Source organism: Mobula hypostoma, chromosome 6 (genome assembly GCF_963921235.1).
Source record: "Mobula hypostoma chromosome 6, sMobHyp1.1, whole genome shotgun sequence".
NCBI classification, from domain to species: domain Eukaryota; kingdom Metazoa; phylum Chordata; class Chondrichthyes; order Myliobatiformes; family Myliobatidae; genus Mobula; species Mobula hypostoma.
In genome coordinates this window covers 184558367-184582214 of record NC_086102.1, presented here as the reverse complement: position 1 = coordinate 184582214, position 23848 = coordinate 184558367, and the positions used below count along the sequence as shown (strand labels likewise).

Here is a 23848-nt window from a genome sequence, read left to right as displayed (position 1 = left end):
CTGACACCCAGGAACTTGAAATTGTCACTCGGTGTTTCGTACAAAAAAGTTGTAAAAATACTTTTACTAACCTGATTTATTATTCATTATCAGTCCAAAACCTGTTATGGATCCCAATCGTTGCCTCCGCAACGCAATTTGAGCGAGTTGTCGAGGATTGCCTCATCCACTTGTCTACTCGCGCCTTCATCCTTTCATTGGGGCAGACTGCGCATGCGCCCCAGCGTCCGAGTGACGTCATTGCCGCAGGGGCTGACTGGTCAGTTGTTCAATGATGGCGGCCCAGCGGAGGTTCTGGGGTCGAGTCCGGACCCGGACACTTTATGTTGTAATGGGGCTGATTGGCACCGTGTTTGAACCCGGTGCCTGTTACACATGTAAGCATCGGGTCCCGGACTTCGGAGAGGTAAGCAGAGTCGGGGGCGTCCGTTTCTGAATGGAGTTGGCACCAGCACTCCTCGAATGTAAATCAGTGACGGGTTCGTGAGCGAGCAGATGAAGCGATTTCGGGCACGAGCGAGTTTGGTCAAACAGGTATTGTCCGAACTATCCCCTGGGCGCTCGGAGGCGTGTCTGAATCGTGTCCATGTAACTGAGCAGAAAGAGTCGGCCTTGAGTTGAGCCGGGAGTCTGAACTTTGCTTGGGATGTACAGAAGAGTATGCAGTACAGTGTGTATAGAGGATCTGAATTAAGCATTGTGAATGAGCCTGCATTGAGAATGATTCTGAATCTTGACAGGCACATAGATGATTCTTGAATCAATGATTTAAAGGGGAATTTAATGTTCAAAGTAAATTTATTATAAAAGTACTTACAGTATATGTCACCATATACACCTCTGAGATACATTTTCTTCCAGGCATAATCAATAAATCCATAATGTGGTGTGACTCCTGAAGCTCCTGTACCTTTTTCCTAATGGCAGCAGTGAGAAGAGAGCATGTCCTGGGTGGTGGGGCTCCCTGTTGATGGATGCTGCTTTTCTGCGATAATGTTTGTGTAGATGTGCTCAATGGTGGGGAAGTCTTTACCTGTGATGGACTGGGCTATATCCACTACCTTTTTTAAGGATTTTTTGTGTGGGAACCGGGGCTCTGAGGACTCAGAAATGACTATGGGAACTGGTTGTGTGATAAAAATGAGTGCTGGAAGTGATGCTCAGACAAGTTCAATAGAGAACATTACCTGGTGAGCTCGATGCTGAACCATTGGAATTTCTGAATTGATTGTGGATTACTGGATCCTGGATCTGATGGCAAGGCATTCATGAGGGGGATCCCAGCAAGACTGGGCCTCACCATTGGACTCTTCAGAGAGTTCAGTGATGGAGTGTAGTGACAGATTTGGTCCCACCCAATCCCAAAGTCCCAAATGTGCAATCCTAGAATATAAACATAGGATTTAAATACAAATAGCTCAATGCCACTGCAGCCAGGTAGTTTTACCCTGCTTTGACTTGCAGGAGCATTCTATGATGTGGACATCATAGACAATGGAAAACAAGATTGTTAGACAACGCCTGTCCCAGCATGGAGTGTGTATTGAGAGAAAGAGTTCTACAAAACAACTGCAAATAGGAAATGTATCTGACCAAGTTACAGCTGACTGAAAGAGATGCAGGAGTCTGCAAGTGGATCTCTGACTTCCTCGACAGGAGAACAAGGTCAGCGCGGATTGGAAATGACATCTCCTTCTCGTTGATGATTAACACTGGCACACCTCAAGGATGCATGTTTAGCCCAGTGCTCTGTCTACACCCATGACTATGTAGCTAGGCACAGCTTGGATGCCATCTATAAATTTGCAAACAATGCAACTATTTTTGGCATAATTTCAGATGGTGACAAGATGCATAGAAGTGAAATGGATCAGCTGGTTGAGTGGTATCTTAACAATAACCCTGCAATCAATGTCAGTAAGACCAAGGAATTGATTGTGGACTTCAGGAAGACAAAGTCACAGAAACAGACGCCAGTCCTCATTAAGGGATCAGCAGTGGAAAGGGTGAGCAGTTTAACGTTCCTGCGTATCAGCATCTCTGGAGATCTGTCTTGGGCCCAACATATTGAAGGAATTACAAAGAAGACACAACAGTAGTTATATTTCATTAGGAGTTCGAGAAGACTTTGTATATCACCAAAGATTTGCAAATTTCTACATATGTACCATGGAGAATTTTTTACCTGGTTGCATCACCATCTGGTATGGAGGGACCAATGAGTAGGATTGGAAAAAGCTGCAGCCGGCTTCTTCATGGGCACCGGCCTCCCCAGTATCGAGGATACCCTCCCCAGTATCGAGGATACCCTTAAAAGGTGATGCCTCAAAAAGGCAGCATCCCCCATCACTCAGGACATGCCCTCTTCTTATTGCAACCATCAAAAACGAGGTACAGGAACCTGAAAACACAAACTCCACATTTCAGAAATAGCTTCCTTTGCTCCATCATTTGTGTGTGTGCGTGTATATGTGTGTGTGTGTGTGTGTGTGTGTGTATGTATGTATATATATATTTTTTTTTAAAAAAGAATTTATATATACTGCTTCTGCAACACAACAAATTTCACAACATATGCCAATAATATTAAACCTGATTCTGTCGAAGCATGACCTGGAACTGAGAGGCATTAGGCACTAAATGTTATACTCAGGCATCAGTGTCAGGCACTTCAGGCAATCAGACATTGAGAAAATGCTTCAGTGGTTAAATTTGGTTCTGATCATGGGACATACACTCAGTGGTCACTTTATTAGGTTCAGGAGGTGTGAGTGTATGTTTGTGGTCTTCTGCTACCTGGTCTGTAGCTCATCCACTTCAGAGTTCAATGTGTTGTACGTTTGGAAATGCCATTCTGCACACCACTGGTTATTTCAGTTACCGTCACCTTCCTGTTGGCCATTCTCCTCTGACCTCTCTCATTAGCAAGACCATTTCACCCACTGCCGCTCACTGGATGTTCTGTTTTTTACACCATTCTCTGTAAACTATAGAGGCTGTTGTGCGTGAAAATCCCAGGAAATCAGCAGTTTTTGGAATACTCAAACCATCCCACGTGATAAAGATTAAGGATGTTGGGGAAGTAAGACATGATTCTTGGACTCTTGTAAATAATGGATTAAAAAACTTAAGTGCCATCCCATGTGTGTTAGTGAACAAATTCTGTTGCTTTCGCTGAAGAATATGCCCTCAGTTTGTTTAAATTAATAGCTTACTTGATTAATAGCCTGTAGCTGCCTTTTCAAGGTGACATGAGAGCTGGAATTACTCAGAGCTCACATAGGTCATGCTTTATTGTTGTCTTTTCTTTGGAGAGGCTCAATGATAAAGACATCTGTCTGTAACTAAGTCAGGGGCCTAGCGACAGGAATGACTGATATGGGGTGGACAATGTATCTATTTGTAATTAAACTCCGATTTAGTAGACTCTCTAATCGAAGTAATTGGGGTTCGCTCTAACTGACTTGGCATACCATTGTAACTGAGTGTTCTTTGTCTGCTCATTCTATAAATTGTAGCATTTCTGTATTTTAAATCAGAAGCTCGTTGAGCCACCAGAAGGACAGAGAGATAAACTCTGTCTTTTTGATGTCTGGCTTCAAGTTCCTCGCTGGCTGAACTGGGAACAATAAACTGGTGAAGAGGTTAAAGTTAATAACTGTGTGGTGTGACTATTGATTCAGAAATCTTTTTTAAGTTAACACATGTGGCATCAACAATCATTCCACGGTCACTTTGATCACATTTCTTCCCCATTCTGATGTTGGGTCTGAACAACAACTGAACTCCTTGACCATGCCAGCATGCTTTTGTGCATTGAGTTGCTGCCACATGATTGGCTGAATAGATATATGCATTAACAAGCAGGTGTACCTAATAAAGTGGCCACAGAGTGTGTGCTGGAGGAGAGCTTGAACTGAGGTGTGTGATCAAGTTGTGCTTAAAGTGGAAATGTGCTGCTTGAAGATGGGTCTGACCCTTGGTATTGGTGGAGGATGAGGTTATCCTTAAGGTTTGGAGCCATTGGGTATATGAACTAACCAGGTTAATTGAATATGAGCTTTGCATATAAAATGTGCAAGAGACTAAATTTGGACCAAGAACCTGCATTGGAATATTAACAGTGCTATGCTAGTCCTAGGCACAATTCAATAGTAAGGCATAAAACTCAAGGTAATGTACAGCATCTGACACATCATTCCATTCAGGATGGTAATCATTTTCACACAGTGTATGTTGGGATGCCATGGTTGCATAGCGGGTTAGTGCAACACTATTACAGCTCAGGGCGTCAGAGTTTGGAGCTCAATTCCATTTGTAAGGAGTTTGTATGTGCTCTCCGTGACTGCGTCGGTTTCCTCTCACAGTCCAAAGACATACCGGTTAATTGGTCATTGTAAGTTGTCTTGTGCTTAGGGGGTTGCCAGACAATGTCGCTCAAAAGGCTGGAAAGGCCTATCTCAATAAATAAAAAGTAAAACTAAATGTGTCAGATTAGAGTGGTGGTTGTCCATTCAAATGTATTCTCTGGCACCATCAAAGTCCTGAGTGTGCCAAGTACTGAAGTCTTCCTTCATGAAATACTTTGATGTCTGCTTTAATGGTAACTCTTTCTTCTAGGTGATTTATCAAGTTTATATACAACCACCTCGAATTACCAGGAGGAGTGTTGATCAGCATCTAAGAATAAAAATTGTCTATGATTTGAGCATTGAACTGTAAGTACAATTTCTCAGCTTGCTCAAGTATTACAAAATTCCCTTGCTGAATTTAGAGTGTAATCTTGCTGCTTATTTATAATTACAGTCTTCCCTTGGATAAAAAGAATTTAGTAAAGGTATGTAATAAATACATTTATAGTATTTAATTGAAAGTGGCTGCATAATTGTAATTTGTACCCAAATGTTTGATAATATGCTGCTAAGAAACAAAATTGTATGTGTGAATTTCTTAAATATACATAATTAATAATAAAAATGTTTTCAAAGATGTAAACATTGAAGTGGAAAAAAGTCAGCACCTTCCCAGAGTTGGATTATGCTATGTGATCAAGTTGCCCTCTATACACACCTATTGAGGGTACCTGTATATTTTTTTATATTTTAGTATAATGTAGGGAAGTTTTGCTTTGTCATGATTGTAAATATTTATTTGTCTGTTTATTTAAGCACATTTTATCCCATATTTGTCCTTTAACCTCCTATGTGCATTCATCGTCATTATGTGCTGTGTCGTATGATGTGGGCAATCATGGTCTCATGATCATAATTGTTCTTGGCAAATTTTTCTACAGAAGTGGTTTGCCATTCCCTTCTTCTTGGCAGTGTCTTTACAAGACATGCTCTTCAGAGATTGTCTGCCTGGCATCAGTGGTATCATAACCAGGACGTGATATGCCCCAGCTGCTCATATAACCATCTACCACCTGCTCCATGGCTTCACGTGACCATAATTGGGGTGCTGAGCAGATGCTGCATCTTGCCCAAGGGTAAATTGCAGGCTAGCAGAGGGAAGGAGTGTCTTGCCCCTTCTTTGGTAGAAATGTATTTCCACCCTACCACCCACTAACTGTATTAGCTTATTTTATTTATAAAATTCTTAATTTTTATGTAATTCTGTATTCTTTGTAAGTGTTGAATGTTTATTTTTGTTGTACATTTCGCCCTGACCAACACACCCCAGCAAATTACTAACACGTGAATATACGGTATATGGCGAATAAAGTTGATCTTTGATATGTTCGAAGAAACCTTGTGTTAGAGCAAGCTGAACCACAGCCAAACAGCTGTAGTTGTCTTCGAAACAGTGTTACACAGGTTTTTCTAATCGTCATTACTCTATAACATATGCAGCCCAGGTAACGCAAATAGTGTTCTCTACCCAGCCAGTCATAGTTTAAACAATGGCAGAATTAACTGCATTCAAAGTACACCTATGTACAGTACTGAGCAAAAGTCTTTGCCACGCATATGCAACCAGGGTGTCTAAGACTTTTGCCCAATACTCTATTTGTCAATGTGGAGCAGACAGTGAGTTTGTAGATCTGGCAGGGGCAAAGGATGTTGGAAATGGCAAGGGTGGATCACCGTGGGAGGGGTGTGGGAACAGTGGTGGAGAAGGAGTGCCAGGGGTGGGGGGTGGGAGGTGGGTGATGCAGGTGTAGATAAACCCAACCTTGAGATACCAGGCAAGTCATTTGACTGCAAACAATTGGTTTATTGATTGTTACAGAATATCTCCCTGGTGATTCCCACTTCCTCTCCTCACCATTCCCTTTCTTCCCACTCTTAGTCCATAATAGAAACCCATATCAGAATCAGGCTTATCATCACTCACATACATTATGAGTTTTTTTTTGGCTGCAGCAGTCCTTTACAGTACTGTGCAAAAGTCTTGGGCATTGAGAACAAAATGTGAAGAGTTCTCGAAAGTGAGTCCATATATTGTGGGAACCTTTCAGTGATAGGACAAGTGAAGTTATCCCCAGTGGTTCAAGAGCTTGATGGTTAAGGGGTAATAACTGTTCCTGAACCTGGTGGTAAGAGTACTTTCTTACCAATGGCAGCAGCAAGAAGAGGGCATGGCCTGGGTGATGGGGGTCCTTGATGAGGGATTCTGTTTTCCTGCGACAGTTCCCTGTGTAAATGTGGGGGAGGACTTTACCCGTGATGATCTGGGCCTTATCCACTGCTTTCTAAGGGCATTAATGTTTCCATTTTATTCCAAGGGCATTTGATGTAAGTGGTGATGCCTCAGTTTCAGAATAAAATTAAGTTCAATTTTTGGGACCATGTTTTGTATTTGAGATGAGGAGGTAGATATATTTCTAAATACCAGTGGCGTAAATGAATATGGGGAGAAAAGTGTTTGGCTGGTGGAGCTCGTCTGACCACAAACAAAAGAAAATCTGGAGATACTGGAAATCTAAGCAACACACACAAAACCTTTCTTGTCTATGTACTTGTACAAGTGTATTTCAAATGTTGTAGTTGTACTTCCTCTGCCAGTCATTCCATACAGCTTCCACATTCTGTGTGGAAAAATCTACCTCTTGGGTCCTGTTTACATTAAACGTGCCCTTAGATTTTAGACTCCCCAACCTGGGGAAAAAGACTTAAAATAAGATCATAAGATATAGGAGCAGAATTAGGCCATTTGGCCCATCAAGTTTGCTCTGCCATTTCATCATGGCTGATCCAATTTTCCTCTCAGCCCCAGTCTCCTGCCTTCTCCCCTGACCAATCTCTTCATGCCCTGACCAATCAGGAATCTATCTACCTCTACCTTAAATATACATAAAGACGTGGTGCCCACACCTGGGTGTGATAAAGAATTCCTCAGATTCACCACTCTCTGGCGAAAGAAATTCCCCCTCATCTCCATTCTAAAAGAATGCACTACTATTCTGAGGCTGTGTTCTCTGGTCTTAGACTCTTCCCACATAGGGAACATCCTCTTTCAGTCTATCAAGGCCTTTCAACATTGAAGATGTTTCAATGAGTTCATGCCTCATTCTTCTGAATTCCAACAAATAAAGTCAGAGAGCCATCAAACCCATTACCTATGGCCCTCATGATTTTATTAGCATCTTTTATGCCACCCTTCAGCCACCTTCAGTCCAGGGAAAGCCACATGATTCTGTCTGGTCTCCTTTTATAACACAGGTCTTCCAGCCCTAGCAACGTCCTTGTGAAACTTATCACCACCCAAGGCAGTGATTTGCGATACAAAAGGAATATAGAGTAATTATTAAACTAAACATTTTAACTGGCAGAGAATTATTCAAGCCTGCAGAAAGTGGTGGATACAGCCCGATCCATCACATAAAAGCTCTCCTCACCATTGAGCACATCTACAGGGAGCACTGCCTCAAGAGAGCAGCATCCATCATCAAGGAGTGCCACCATCCATGTCATGCTCTCTTCTAGCTGCTGCCATTGGGAAGGAAGTAAAGGACCCTCAAGATTTACACCACCAGGTTCAGGAACAGTCATTACCCTTCAGCCTTCAACTGGCTCTTGGACCAGTGCAGATAACTTCACTCACCTCAGCGCTGAACTGATTCCACAACTTGTGGACTCATTTTCAATACTCTTCATCCCATCCTTTTATTACCTGTTTAATTGTATTTGCACAGTTGTCTTTTACATGTTGGTTGTTTGTCAATGTTCGTTGTTTTTCATTGATTATATTTTGTTTTCTTCTACTGTAAATGCTCACAAGAAAATGAATCACAGTATGATGACATACTTTGATAATAAATTTACTTTATATCTGAAATTGTGAATAATATTACTACAGAGTATTTTATCTTTTCACTAACTATCCGTATACATTTGTCTGTTGTTGGGGATTAGAGGCTGATTAGCAAAAAGTGTTATGTGATTGTGAATAAGCCAGCTAGGATGAATTTTATACAGCTAGTAAGATCTGACATCCAAATAAAATCTCTCTGATTTCAATTGGTCGAATCAACTTGCCTTTGACTGTGTCTCATCCTACCTTGCTACAAGAAAAGTCCATTGAAATTTGTTTCTGTTCCCATTTTAAAAATGCCTTGACCAAACAGCCTAGTAATCACATTGTCAATTTTGCCGATGACAAGACAGTGGTGGGGCTCATCACCAAAAATAAGATGGTCTACGGAGAGGAGGTGGAAAAGGCCCAGTACCAGCCAAATAACGTCTTCCTCAATGTCAACAAGACAAAGGGGATGGTTATCGACTTCAGGAGAACTCACAACCCCCTTTACATCAGCGGCACAGCAGTGGAAACAGCAAGTAGCTTCAGGTTTCTGGGAGTGCACATCTCACACAACCAGAACACATTCTACGCAATGAAGAAAGCTCACCAATGCCTCTTTCTGACGAAGCTGAAGAGAGCAAGACTGTGCACACCTATGCTCTCTTCCTCCTTTACTGCTCATCTGTAGAGCATCCTAACGTGTTGCGTCACTGCATGTTGAAAAACTGCACTGCAGTGGATAGGAAGGCCCCGCAGCAGGTAGTCAAAACTGCCCAGTGCATCACTGATACCAGCCTACACACCAACATGGACATATACACAGAAAGGTGCTGGAAAAAGCATGAGGGATCCCACCCACCCTGCTCATGGACAGTTTGTCCCACTCTCATCAAGGAGGAAGCTACGTAGCATCTAGAGCCACCACTCAAAAACAGTTAATGTCCCCAAGCAGCAAAACTGATCAACACACCCAACCCTCCACATCCCCTACCACCACGACTTTATTATTTCCTGTCAGAGGCACCTTAAGTACAGCCACTCCTCTGCTTAATGTTACTTTATGGACATAATTTACATCAATCCATGTATATATGTATTTATATTTATTGTGTTTTTTATTATAGTGTTCCTAATCTTATCGTGTTTTTTTTTCTGTGCTGCATTGGATCTGGAGTAACATTTCATTCTTTATACTTTTGTACTGGAAATGACATAAGACAATCTTTAATCTTGAATCTGTTCTTGTTCTTCCTGTTGCTTCTGTCAGAATTGCTTTATCTCCCATTCAATACTAGCTTCTAGTTCCTTCTGTGCTGAGACATTTGCCCAAGTCAGGAAGGATATCAGTTATATGTTTAGATATATGAATATTTAATTCAAAAATGTTGTATGTCAGCTTTGATGTAAATGTTTAAACTATAATTCGTATCGTTTTCAAATTATTGTGGGTCCTGTCTGTTTTCAGTTTTGGTTGAATTGTTTTGCCTGTTAAATGGTGGTTGTCCAGCGTGTTTGACGATGACAGGGAACCTGTTCGAGAGAGTTTTTAAAGTGGAAAAGCCATTGCACTGGGGAAGTTCCACTCTCTTGACCTCAGAAGTCCAGGTCCAGTGGTACAAACTAGCGTCACAAGCTGAGGTCCTCCATGGTTGCAGTGGCTGACCGTGGTTCACGGCGTCTTCTGTGCCTTGTTCTGCCCTTCGCTTTCCTTGGAGTGTTGCAGTACTGCTTTTTTGGCCGTTGATCTCACTAGATCTCGTCTGCCCAGTTCGCAGGGGCTGACTTCACATGCTAGGACTGGCATGTCCCTATCTCACCAGAGCATGCTGTGTGGTGACAGAAATAGCAAATACAACGTCAATTAGACATAGCCAAATTATGTTTTTATGTACCAAATGCAGGAAATAGGAACTAGCTCAGGAAGACAACTTGGTCTTCATAGGTTCAATGATGGTGTTTGGAAATGTTCATGTTACTATGTGTTCTGTAGAATATTCAAATCGTGTTGTTACTTTGAAATAAATGCAGTGAGAATTGCATCTGAATCAGGAAAAAAGCTTTGATATATCTTTAAATGTAACGCTAATTATAATTAATCAAGTTAATAATGTTATTGTGTTTGCATTATTCTAAATAGATTCCTGGAGAGTCCTGACCTGACTTTTTTCTTTTGCCAGTGATGACATGTTAGAGTAAATAATTGAATAATGCACTTTTAAAATTTACCATCTGGATCCAGGCCTTCTGCCCTGTTTGAGATGAATACAGCCTTTTTAGTAAGAAATGAAATATGGGATGCTTAGCCTTCCCCTCTTCCTAGAAAGAGAACAATGTGCTTGAGACATGGCTGTGATATAAACAAAGTTACTTTGCTGTAATTACCCTGATTATCATTATATCTTTTATTATGTAGTATTAAAATTTTGTGTTGAAGATAGGATGTGGGCGAAAAAGATTTGTTTTTAATAACATTTTCTGTTGGAGAGAAATTTAATGGTAAGCTATTTCCTCATCCTGTAAGTGGAAAAAGTGGGGGAAACATGAATTATGACTACTTCTCAAGGGACATTTGATGTGTATAATGTTATTATTTTAGGCATCAGTTACATAACTTGATTAGATTGAATTCCAATTACCCAAATTTTATCTTCATTGGTTTCTTTTCCATTTCAGAATAAACTGTTTCCAAAGGCAATTACGTATTTACAAAACACATTCCAGGTTCGAAAAGTAATTGGTCCAATTCTGCTAAGCAGGTACGGTGAGCATTGTGTTGCCTGTATATTCTGCGATGAAGTTCTTGATTTAAACAGGGAAGTCTTTTTAAGTGAATTAGTTGTCCAGCCTGACTGGTGGTCAAGTTCAGATCTAGGCGAAGCATCTTGATCTGAAATGTTAACTAATCATTTCCCACTGTGACAGCTGTCTAGTGCACTGAGTTCCACTAGCAGTTTGCTTTTTGTTCCAGATTCCAACCCCTGCCATCTGTTTGTCTCCTGTTAACTTGTGGAATTGTGTTCAAATTGAGCCTTTCATAACATATTCAAAAATCTCATGATGATTGCACTAAAGATTAAACATCAAATGATTTTGAGCAGTTCAATCATGTCATGGTAAAAAAAAAGTCTCAAGTTCTAAATTGAGAGTTAGTCAGAAACATGGATTTTATACTGTGCCAAGTAGAAACACAGTAAAGTTAGTTGGTACAGTTGTTCTAAAGGTAGACTGGAGGCTTCAATATAGAAGACATTCTGAATTTAACTCTGTTAAACCTATTTTTATGCTGATACTGTAAAGCTGAAGTTGACAGCATTCTATTTCCTAGCACTAATACACCTAAGCTCTAGATTCTTGCAGCAAAATACTTTCTTTTAATGTAACAGCACCAAATACAGTATGTGAGATCAACTTGTTAAAAGTCAATAATTGCACCTTAATAATTTTAGTGATACAAGTATAAAACATTGTTCAATTTTTTGGCTTTCAGAAACACATGCACACTGTAGTCGAATAACTATTAATGTTTAAGTGTTCAGAAATTATTTAATGCTGTTTATTAAGGAGGTATTGTCCTTCATTATCTGACAACACTGTCAGGTAAATAATCAGAGTTTTCTTTCCAATCTACTTTATGAATGCGTACCTATAATGGTCAATTAGAAAATACTTCGAGGTTATATAGCACTGTTATATTTACTTCCCATTACTAAGCTTGTATATTACCACACACTTGTGAACTGGCTAGGTTCATGATAATGGGTTTTCTTGACACCCTGTCCAGGAGTAGGGAATTGCTTCTTCCTTGTGATAGCACATCTCTGGAGTTGTTGCTGTCAAAGTGTCCTTTTTCCACAATCTTTCATATACTCTACAGCTAACCACAGGGTTACAAGTTTGGATTTCTTTTTCTATATGTGTACTTCCTTTACAACTTTTATCACTTAGTTTCTCAGCTCCCAAACTTGTACTTTAACCCTCAGCTTCATATCCGTCAGTTCCCCTTTCATTTGTAAAGAGCTCAACAGATTAGATTACATCTGTCCTGTTTTGTAGCTATTGAGGTCACTCCATGTTTCTCATAGTTTTGAGTCTGAACTTTGGACGTGGTCAGTTTCTTGACTGAAGAGTCCTGACTGTTAGGGTACTTTGCATCTTCCTCTGGCAGCATTGGTTAAATTAAACACTTTATCTGTTTTATTTTGGAAGACCATGTGCAACAAATCAATATTTGAGAAAAAAAGATGATCCATATATGTATTGCCAAGGTGCCTGTGCTAAGATCACAAGATGTGGCCCTGTGATTGTACCAGAAGAGCATTTGCAGGTAAATACTTCAGTTGTAAAGTAAATCTCTTGGTTAAATATTTTGACTAACCATATTTTGTTTGTGAGTATATAGATTTTGTAGTTTTTGTAACCATTGTTGAACTTCTGAAAATGTGAATTAGTGAACTAATATGGTGTCTTTTGATCAGTTGCTATTTGAGTCTAGGACACTTGGAGTAAGACTGAGATACCATGTCCTTTTAAAGATTAAGTATAAATACAAGCACCAACTTGGAAGACAAGTTGTTTAACAGTAAGAAGCCATGTAGCACAATGAGATTTTTGTGAGGATCAGCAAAATGGCTGACAGAGTTAGAAGTTGGAAGATCCACTACAGCAGGATTAAAAACTTGAAAATGAAAGCACAGTACTGTGCAAAAGTCTTAGACACATAGATATATCTAGGGTGGCCAAACTTTTGCACAGTATTGCACTGTGTACTTCTGCCACAAAATAAAAACAAAATTCGTGACATATGTGAGTGATGATAAACCTGATTCTGATATGGGTATTTATTGTGGACCAAGAGTGGAGAGGGAAATCATGGTTGGGAAAAGGCAAAGAGAGAGGAGAGAGAATGGGAAGCACTAGAGAGACTTACTCTCTAGATCAATAAACAAATTGTTTGGAATCAAATGACTTTGCCTGATGTCTCAGGGTTGGATGTGTCTGTACCTGCACTGCTCCCTGCCCCGACACTTCTTCTCTGCCACCTGTCCCACAGTGCTCCATCCTCACCATTCCCAACATCCTTTACACCAACCATATTTAAAAACTTGCTCTCTGCTCCACGTTGACAAATACAGTACTGCATAGGGAATGTTTCTTCTCATTTGTGTATGCTGTGAAATTCCTTTACAGCATCATTGAGCAGGAATAATCTCTCTGTACTTTAAAGGTAGTTTATACATTAACCTCTGAGGATTACGGCATTTGGCGATGTACACGTTACCTCTTTGAGTTCACTGTTGTAATTTACTCCCTCAAGCTGAAGACTTTGGCCTTGTACTGTAGATGAGCATTTCCATCGCCAAGATGAGGCAGGTAAAGTGAATTGAGAAGTTAGATGATATAGCCTAACGATATCCAAGTTGGTCTCGTATAGTCAGAGATCTAATATGATATGTGAACATAACATATCCAAGTATTGAAGAACTTGAAGGGGGCCTGGTTTTAGGAGAAATAGTGAAGGATGAAGGAAAATAAAATGAGTGGTTAAATTGGTTTGAAATTAATACCACCCTTTCCCCTGACACTGAGCCTATCCCACACCGTGCATACCTAATCAGCTAGTTAAATAACAGCCAAGAAATCATTGCTTTATTTTGTGAAATAATCTATATGCCAATAAGGTGGGAGGGAATTAAGTTTGAGGAAGTACACATAAGAGGATAGTAGGTGGGGATGGGGCAGAATATAATAAGAGCAAACCAGGGTAGACAGGAAAGGAGAAAATATGTAGCAAGGAAGACAGGAATGTGTTGGTGAAGGGTGGTGAGGAAAAGGAGGCATAACGAGGGAAGAGAGGGTAATTTCAGGGAAATGTGGAGGCAGTAAAGTAATGGAAACTGCAGAAAGTTGTGATCTCAGTCAGCTCTATCATAGTCACTAGCCTTCCCAGCATCCAGGACATCTTCAAGGAGCGACGGCTCTAAAAGTTGGCATCCATCATTAAGGACCCCATCACCCACGGCATGTGGTCCTTTCAGTGTTACTATCAGGGAGTACTATCTTTATTCAAATCACTGAAGCACATAGCAAACTGTGTTCTTGAAACAATCTTAGTGAATACAAATTACTTTGAAAAACTGCTTGCCGAATTTCTGGTTTCTGATTTCCAACTGTTTTTAATCTAATTGTTACCCTTTCTATGGTTGTTAAATCTTTTTCATTTGATTCCTGTGTTGATCGTTTTATTGTCTTTCTGTGCATTCATGTGTATTACATCCATTGCTATTTCCCAACATAGTATTATTTGTTGTGTCTTGGAGGATTTTTGTTTCTAAATCTGTATTCATACAATAATTAGAATCAGGTTTAATATCACCAGCATCTGTCATGAAATTTGTTGCAGCAGAATACATTGCAAGATATAATCATAGTGAAAATGTGAAATGTGAGCAAGTGTGTGTGTACACATGATGGTAGCAGTGACAACAAGGCAGAACCTGTGTGGTGCGGGTCCTTAATGATGGATGTTGCCTTTTCAAGGCGTCACTCTTTGAAGATGTCATGGATGCTATGGAGGCTAGTGCCCATGATGGAGCTGACTGAGTTTACAACTCTCTGCATCTTACTTCGATTCTGTGCAGTAACCCCCCACAGTACCAGACATTGATGCAGCCAGGTAGAATGTTCTCCACAATATATCTAGAAATCTGTGAGCGTCTTTGGTAACATACCAAATCTCCTCAAACTCCTACCAAAATACAGTCGCTGTCATGCCTTCTTTGTAGTTGCATTGATATGTTAGATATAGGATAGATCCTCAGACACATTGACACCCAGGAACTTGAAATTGCTTACTCTGTCTACTTCTGATCCCTCTATGGGGACTGGTGAGTGTTCCCTCATCTTACCCTTTCTGAGGTCCACGGTCAGTTTTTTGGCCTTAATAATAACTTAATTAGAGAGTACTTTTCATTCAGCCGATATAAAGCACTTGATCTATAATGGATAAAGTGCAAACATGAAAATAAAATAACATTAAATATAAAAATAAACATGAAAATACAGGACAAAAAGGTGTTGGTTAGTTAAAAGAAAGGTTGAATAAATAGTTATTAGCTGGCTGAAATTATTTTATATTTGGCTGTATATTTCTTAATTTTAGTGTTAATGATTCCAAATTTTCTTTATTACTTGACTCATAATTACCAGCCTATCTTTTTTTTTATAAATGGGAATTGTATTGTTTGCTGTTTGATGCTTTTGAATATATCATCTCTCAATATAATTCTAGAATATAATTTCTAGTTTTCTAGATGTTAACTCTAATTATTAATCTTTTTGACAGCACACAATCCATGACAATTAGCTTTCAAACCATAGCATTATACAAGATATCATGAGTGCATGACCACTATATGAATAAAGGAGTTAATTTATGGCTTTGTAAGTTGTAGTCTTGTGTAAAGGCAGTTAACATCCAAATCAGTGCTGATATCATCAGACCACTTTTTGAAATAGTCTGAAATTATCTTTTGTAACTTTTGCATGTGAAGTTTAACCAAGCCCTTCCAAATTCGTGGAAATGACTTGTGTCCACTAGTGTAGTGCAGGCTTCTAATATAATGTTTTCTTATGCTTTTCAAGTTGTATATTACGTTTGTTATGCAACTTCTAAAATGCCATACAACAATTTTGTTTAGAATATTTTTGTGGATTGCACTCAGACACAGTTCCTATTCGCCTCAGAATTGTGTTCTATCTGTTAACATTTATATGATCTTTCCAGCAATGTAGGATGTGCAGTGAAAATGGAAACTCTTGTGGATCTTCAGGGTTGACTGATGGTCCAGGGGTTAAGGATGCTGATTTTTTACTGTACGTGAGTGCACTAACAACAGAACGCTGTGGACAAGAGGATATAGTCGCCTATGCAGCATATTGTCAACTGGAAGCAGAATTGGACCGGTAAGCACTGTTACAGCAGATCCTTGCCGCATCAACAATGAAAGTTAATTTGGGAGTATCATATTTCAAAGTACTAGGCACTGTTTTTAAAAAGCTATGTGAAACTCTTGCTTGACACTCAGATATGCAGAACAAATAATGAATTGATCTGTATGAACAGTGCAAGACAAGCTTTTCACTGTATCTTGGTGCATGTGACAATAATAAACCAATTCTAATTCCAATTCCAATATTGAAACTCTTAGTTCAATTAGTAAGTTAGAAACATATTCCAATATTAAAGCAACTCACACAGAATGCAGGAGGAGCACACCAGGTCAGAAAGCATCTATGCATATGAATAAACAGTCGACGTTTTGGGCTGAGACCCTTCTTCAGGACTGAAAAGGAAGGGGGAAGACGACAGAATAAAAAGGTGGGGGGGGGGAGGAAAGGTTGATAGCTAGAAAGTGATATTTGATGCCAGGTGGGTTGGAAAGGTAAAAGGTTGGAGAGGAAGGAGAGTGGACCATAGGAGAAAGGGAAAAAGGAAGGGGCCCAGGTGGAGGTGATGGGCAGGTGAGAAGAGGTAAGAGACCAGAGAGGATAATTGGAGAAGGGAGGGGAATAAAAATTAGTATTTCTTTTTGTAACTGGAAGGAGAAATCGATACTCATGCCATCAGGTTGGAGGCTACCCAGATACCGCTCCTCCACCCTGGGGAGGCCATGGACCAACATGTCGGAACAGGAATGGGAATCAGAATTAATGAAATGGATGAGCTCAGCGTGGATGCATGAAGCAGCACCAGTGCAGTCATCAGTGTTCGCAGGAAGAGTTGGGGAGCATTACCAGGGAAGGCTGCGAACAGGGAGTGTTCTATGAAGCCATTAAAAAGACAGGCGTAGCTGTGGCGCATGTGGGTGCCCGTGGCTATCCCTCTAGTCTGGAGAAAGTGGAAGGAGCCGACAGAAAAATTGTTGAGGGTGAGGACTAGTTCCACCAGATAGAAGAGGGTGGTGGTGGAGGGGAATGGTTGATTCTTTTATTGAGAAGGAATCGGAGAGCTTTAAGGCCGCCTTGATGGGGGATAGAAATGTATGGGGATTGGGCATCCAATATTAAACTTGGTTAACTTTTATCAAATGATTTCTGATACAGACCATAAAGAGTTGGCTGAGTTGCTTTTACAGTTTCTTCTGTAGTCAGAAGATTGAATAAGAATTTCTAACACTTAGAAAAGATGTAGAAATTAACAATAATGTGTTAGAGAGAATCCACCTAGTTCAAGGGGTGACACGTAACTGCAGATGCTGGAATCTGGAGCAACACACAAGATGCTGGAAGAACTCAGTGTGACATGTAGCATCTGTGGAAGGAAATGGACAATCAACATTTCAGATCGAGACCCTTCATCTGGACTGAAAGATAGAGGGGAGGTATGAGTGTATAAGGGGAGGGTAGAAAAAGAGCTGGCAAGCAATGGATGGATACAAGTGAGGAGAGAAGAGTAGAAATAGTGTAGAGGCTGGGAAGTGGTAATACAAAGGGCTGCAGATGATGAAACCCGATTGGAAAGGAAGGTAGAAGTAATTGGTAAGGAGTTGGGATGGGTGGGTGGGAACAATAGCAGGAAGGGACCCAGTGTAAGGAATGTGTGGGTGATGCATAGATGGAATGGATGGAAGAGGTAACAAAACAGGGTGATGAAGGTGTGCTATGTGAAGGAGGAATTGGATAAGTCAGGAGGGGGAGAAAAGGAATAGTGGTGAAGCAATTTACCTGAAATTGGGGAATTCTGTTCATATAGTCAGCTGGCTCAAGAGCAAAAGTTTTGAGTAGATGATTTTGTTGTAGATAACTATTCATGGTTTCTTCTTCTGATGTAAAATTTATTAATATCAACTAGATAGAATAAAGCAATAATTTAAAAAAGGGTTATTATATTTTCTTATTGTTGAAACAGCGTCTGTGACTTGAATCAAAGATTACATAATTGGTTGCATAATTAAAAGTAATTTCTACTGATTGTGAGACAAGAGGGATCACCACTGTGTGGTGCAACTGCGTTTTGATAGCATACAGATTGATGTGCTTGCAGATGACGTCAAGGCAGAGTACAGTCCTGTGCAAAAGTCTTGGGCAAATATATATAGCTAAAGACTTTTGCACAGTACTATATTTGTCAACATGGAACAGAGAGTGAGTTTGTAAATCTGGTGGGAGCAAAGGATATTGGGAATGGTGAGGGTGGAGCACCACGGGAGGACTGTGAGACAGGTGGCAGAGGAGTGCCAGCGGTGGGGCTGACATGGGTGCAGACACACTTAGCCTTGAGACACCTGGCAAAGTCATTTCATTTTGAAGAATTGGTTTATTGATAATTTCAGAGTGTCTCTGATGCTTCCCTCTCCTCTCCCCTCTCCTCCCCCCTCTCCTCCCTTTTTCCCAACTATGATGTTCCTCTTCCTGCCTCTTCCCATTCTCAGTCCACTATACAGACTCTTATCAGAATCGGGTTTATCATCACTCGTGTGTGTCATGAAATTTGTTTTTTTTGCGACAGCTGTAGAGTGCAGTACATAAAGTTATCGTGGTCTTAGGCCTAAGACCTTTGCACAGTACCACACCTGATTGCCTATAAATATAGCTGTTACTCTTTGTTGATGCAATATGTGAAAATAAAATACTTCTGTTTTCATTCTTTCCATTATTTCAAGTTGGTGAAAAGGACAAAAGATAACATTCTTTTGAGCAAGTTATTTTCCATTCTGTACCAGTATGCATCTACTTGTAAGATTTTTTATAATTACTCTTTAATGAGTACAGAATGTTAAATCAAAAGTGGTCAAGATGTTAAATGAATGTACTTAATTAAAAAAATGTTTATTTTTAAGTTAGAAAGTGTTCACAGAAACAATAATGAAAATCAAGTGCAATCCTAACTTGTATTTCTCTCAACTTTGCAGACCTATTGCAGGTTACGCAAACTTATGCCCAAGTATGATCCCCACTGAGCCACAGGAGTTTCAAGGCATGCTGTCCACCGTTAAACACGAAATTGTCCATGCATTGGTAATTACCTGCAGTCATTACCTTTAGGAAATTTAAGGGGTGGTTTTATTTTTTTGTTCAGTTTGTTCGACTGCACTTCTCCTCCAAGGAAACATGGGAAAATAAGTGACTGAAGAATTCTTGATTTTTAATCCAGCCAGTTCATAAAGTGAATAATTGACAATTGTTTAATATAATCCAATCACAAAGAACTATGTGGCATTTATGATCTATGGAGTATATGGCCTTTGTGTAAAATAGTTAGATCTAAACTAATACTGCCCTCCCCCTTGTAATTTTGACTTTATATAATTAATTCAGGAGCATGTGCAATGTATATCATTTGAGTTCAGCTTATCCTAGTCTCTACTCCTGACATCACAACTGATCTTTCCTTTGGGTTTACCCTTCCCTATTGGTGTTCCAAACAAGTTCTTTTCCTAGTTCAGCTGTTTAACCAAGTATCTCTTGGGTTTCGTTTAACAATATCCAGATTATGTGAATGACATTTTTTTTTTGCCTTATCTCTGGCTATAAGCCAAGGAATCTGGGTACATAAATTAGTATGAAAGAGATATGTACAGAAAACATGGCCTTAGTCTGTTCAATCAAATGACAAATTATTAAGCAAGTAATCCTGGTTTAAGCAGATAATGCAAAATATGAAAATTGCGAGTCTGTGATTATAGAAAGCATTTAGTGTCATTAAAGTTTGCCGTTAATAGTGGTACACGACTCCTTTTCAAAGCTGTTTGGAGCATGATGCAAATGCAGTGTGGCTTGAAGGCCTGCAAGGGCCTATTTTGTGTTGTAACTCAAGAAAATTTTTAAAGCTTAATGTGTTATTTCTCAATGTTAGGATGGCATTGTTACATTGTTGTTGATTTACTAAGGACAGTGACTGGGCATAAATTATTCCACCAACCAACGATACACAATTTTGGGTTCTGTGCCTTATCTTCATTTCACTTATCAAATGAGGCAATTTATTTTTTGATTTTTCATAGTACTGAAGTACAGAAAAAACTTACAAGGATATTGCTGGGTCTGGAAGACCTGAGTTATAAGGAAAGGTCGATTACATTAAGACTTTATTCCTTGGAACGTAAAAGATTGAGAGGTGATTTGATAGTGGTATACAAAATTGTAAGGGATACCGATAGGGTAAATGCAAGCAGACTTTTTTCCACTTAGGTTGCATGAGACTACAACCAGAGGTCTTGGGTTAAGGGTGAAAGGTGAAAAGTTTAAGGGGAACATGAGGGGAAACTTCTGCACTCAGAGGGTGGTGAGAGTGTGGAATGAGCTGCCAGCGTAAGTGGTGCATGCAAACTCGATTTCAAGGTTTATGAGAATTTTGGGTAGGTACATGGATGGTAGGGGTAAGGAGAGCTATGGTCTCAGTGCAGATCAATGGGAGTAGGCAGTTTAAATGGTTCGGCACAGCTCGATGGACTGAAGAGTTTGTTTCTGTACTGTATTTTTCTATGAAGGTTTTAAATGGGGAGAGACAGACTTTTTTGTAATGATAAGAAATAACTCATTGAGTCTGTTTTATGAAAGTAGGCTCATTACTCTTTGCCCTTTTCAGAAAAGTAATTGGATTGCGATTGCACACCTCATAGCAGGAGAGATGAAGTGTGCCCCTTGAGCCAGTCTCTATAGTCCCAGTGTACATGTAGCTGCAAATAATGTTTGTTCCTTTTTCTGTTCCAAATTAGGGTTTTTCTGCAGGTCTTTTTGCATTCTACCGTGATGATGAGGGGAAACCTCTAACTGTGCGAAAGGCAAATGGGCTTCCACCTTTCAATGAGTCGTAAGTTTAGATAATATTTGTACGTTTTCATTAGTTTGTACAAAATATTTTATCAGAAAAGATGAAAGAAAACGTGTTTTATTGCTTGTTCTTGGAAAAAAATGTTTAAAAATGTCATCATGGAGTGTGGATGGTTCTGCCAAAATTGACCAAGCTTATTTGTCCCTTAACTGAGAAAGCAGTTGAGAGTGAATCCTGGGTGGGTCTGCCATTAGACATTGGTCAGAACGGGTAAGGATGCGATACTTCCTTCCCCAAAGACAGTTTTAATAACAAACTGGTAATTATTGTTTGGTGGTGGGATGGAGATGCATCTCTACCAAAGGAGGTGTAAGGTGCTTCTTCCTTCTGCTAGCCTACAGATCACCCTTGGGCAAGGTGTAGCCCCTGCTTAACCCCTCCCCGCCCCCCGCCCCCCTGGATCAAGGTCACATGAAGTCATGGGAGCAAGTGGTGGATGTCGTGTGAGCAGCTGGTGTATATCCCAGGTCCTGGTTATACAATCACTGATGCCAGGCAGATAATCTCTGAAGAATATTAATGATGGCTGGGGTCACCCATCTTGTAAAGACACTGCCTAGCAAAAGGCAATCAATCACAAACCACTTCTGCAGAAAAATTTGCCAAGAACAATCATGGTCATGAGACCATGATCATCTCTGTTACACGACAGGGCACGTGATGATGGTGAATTATTGTAGCTACCTTTAATTCCAAATTTATTTAGTTACATGAAGTTAAGTTAATGAGTTGGCATGGTGCAGTACTTGATGAATGTTCCACAACAGTTGTTGCTAGTTCAGTCACTTAACTGTTACACTGCATCTCATTAATACTATTACTTGTTGGCTATTTAGTTTTTATTTCCTGGATCCATATTATGATTAAAATATTGTCACTTGTGTTTAAATAGACTTGGGTTATATCAATGGAGTGAAAAAGTTGCACGCAGGGCAAAGAGGTTATGGAATGTACGAGGAAACACCCAGCTTAATCATGAAGTTCTTCTTCTTGTAACTCCTCGAGTTGTTGTGAGTATCAACATAAGTGCCTTGTGTTTCTTTATAGTTTTATTGGTGAAAACTGTAAGATCAAAATAGGTCAGTATCTAAGTTTTTGAAAGGTGACAAACCAAAATTAAACCAGTAAAATGAATGGAAGAAATGACTGGCAAGGTGACATTGTTTACAAAGATCACATATCATGCCCTTAAGTCATGGGTGGTTGTCCGTCATGTCCGACGATGACAGGAAACCTGTGTGTGAGAGTTTTTAAAGTGGAAAAGTTGTTGCACTGGGACAGTTCCACTCTCTCAATCTCAGAAGTCTGGGTCCAGTGGTACAAACAAGCGTCACAAACTAGGTTGTGGTGGACCATGAGACCTTGTGTGCCTTGTCATGCCCTTTGCTCTCCACGGAGCATTGCAATACCCGCTTCCTGGCTATTGGATCTCACTGTAAAACTCATCCGCCCAGTTCACTAGTGCTGACTTTGCACGGTAGAATAAGTCAAATCAAAATATGGCAATATGTTAAGCTGTGTATTATCCATTGTAATGGGTGGCGGGATGGAGAAACGTTTATACCAAAGGAGGTTAAGGTGCTCCTTTCCTCCACTAACCTGCAGATCACCCTTGGGTAAGGTATAGCACCTGTTTAGCCCCCCACCACCCCGATCAGGATCATATGAAGCCATGGGAGTAGGTGGTGGATGGTCGTACGAGCAGCTCCTGTATATCACAAATTTTAGTGATGTGACCACTGATGCCAAACAATCTCTGAAGAGTATTGATGATGGCTGGGGTTATCTGTCTTCCAAAGACACTGCCCAGAAGAAGGCAATGGCAAACCACTTCTGTAGAAAAATTTGCCATGGAGATGGAAAGACCATGATCGCCCATGATCATATGGCATAATGATGATAGTGGTGATGATTTATTGTAAGAATAGCAACCTACAGTAGGTTTAGTTTTTCTGGCCAGAGTGTTATATTTTTGAATATTCATTTTGTATCTCCATAATTATTTTTTCTTTAATTCAGAATTTTCTCATTGAAGAGCTCAGCAGGTCAGGCAGCCTCAATGGATGGGAATAAACAGTCCACTTTTTGGGCTGGTACCCTTCTTCAGGACATACATCACCAGGACATCTCTGCCTGAAACATTGACTGTGTGTTCCCACTCATAGATGTTGTTTGACCTCCTGAGTTCCTCCAGCACAACGACGACAAGGAGTACCTCTTGTGTCTATGTTCCTCATGAATGATCCCTGACTTTGTACCAGACAGTGTTTTCAATTACAACTGCAGACTTCTCAAAAAAAAACCAACTTAAACTATTCAATGTATTTACTCCACTGGCTTTATCTTGTGATCGTGTGTTACTTGGCTGGCTTGCAAAGAAAAATTAAATACAATTTTGTTAGTTTTTAATTGCCAATAACTTCCTAAGAGAATGAGTGACTGCTGAAATATATCACATAACTTTAGTTACCTAGTTGTTCTTTGTTAGAAAATAATGAGTATTTTACATCACTCTTAGTGGGGGAGAAGGATTGGGACCGCCAGACATTTACACTGGATGAAAATAGTATGGCGTTGTTATTGTTTTCTGGTAGTTAACTTTTTGTAAATATTAGTTTTTGCTATTTTTGCTCATTTTTGTAAGTTTGATTTTTGACACATCTCAATAAACACATGAAAGTGTTAAGCATCTCCAGCCACTTTTTTTCCTTTGGTCATAACCCAAGTATCTTAACAGAGAACATTTCTGTGGATCCCTGAAAGGGACCTTAA

The 23848-nt window shown here is 39.9% G+C and overlaps 1 protein-coding gene across 11 annotated transcripts in view; it reads left to right on the top strand.

Annotated features, from left to right (window-relative positions):
- Positions 1–258: 258 nt before the first annotated feature.
- The window catches only part of lmln (leishmanolysin-like (metallopeptidase M8 family)), a 60608-nt gene continuing 37018 nt past the window's right edge, over positions 259–23848 (top strand). For all 11 annotated transcript variants that reach the window (XR_010018474.1, XM_063052439.1, XM_063052431.1 and 8 more), the window contains exons 1-9: positions 259–406; positions 4621–4718; positions 4807–4837; positions 10918–11000; positions 12451–12568; positions 16028–16206; positions 19155–19260; positions 20961–21055; positions 21969–22086. Coding sequence is in view for 10 of the 11 variants with exons in the window: in XM_063052439.1 (XP_062908509.1) it covers positions 272–406; positions 4621–4718; positions 4807–4837; positions 10918–11000; positions 12451–12568; positions 16028–16206; positions 19155–19260; positions 20961–21055; positions 21969–22086 (963 nt within the window). In the remaining variant the exon portion in view is untranslated. The remainder of the gene's footprint in view (positions 407–4620; positions 4719–4806; positions 4838–10917; positions 11001–12450; positions 12569–16027; positions 16207–19154; positions 19261–20960; positions 21056–21968; positions 22087–23848) is intronic.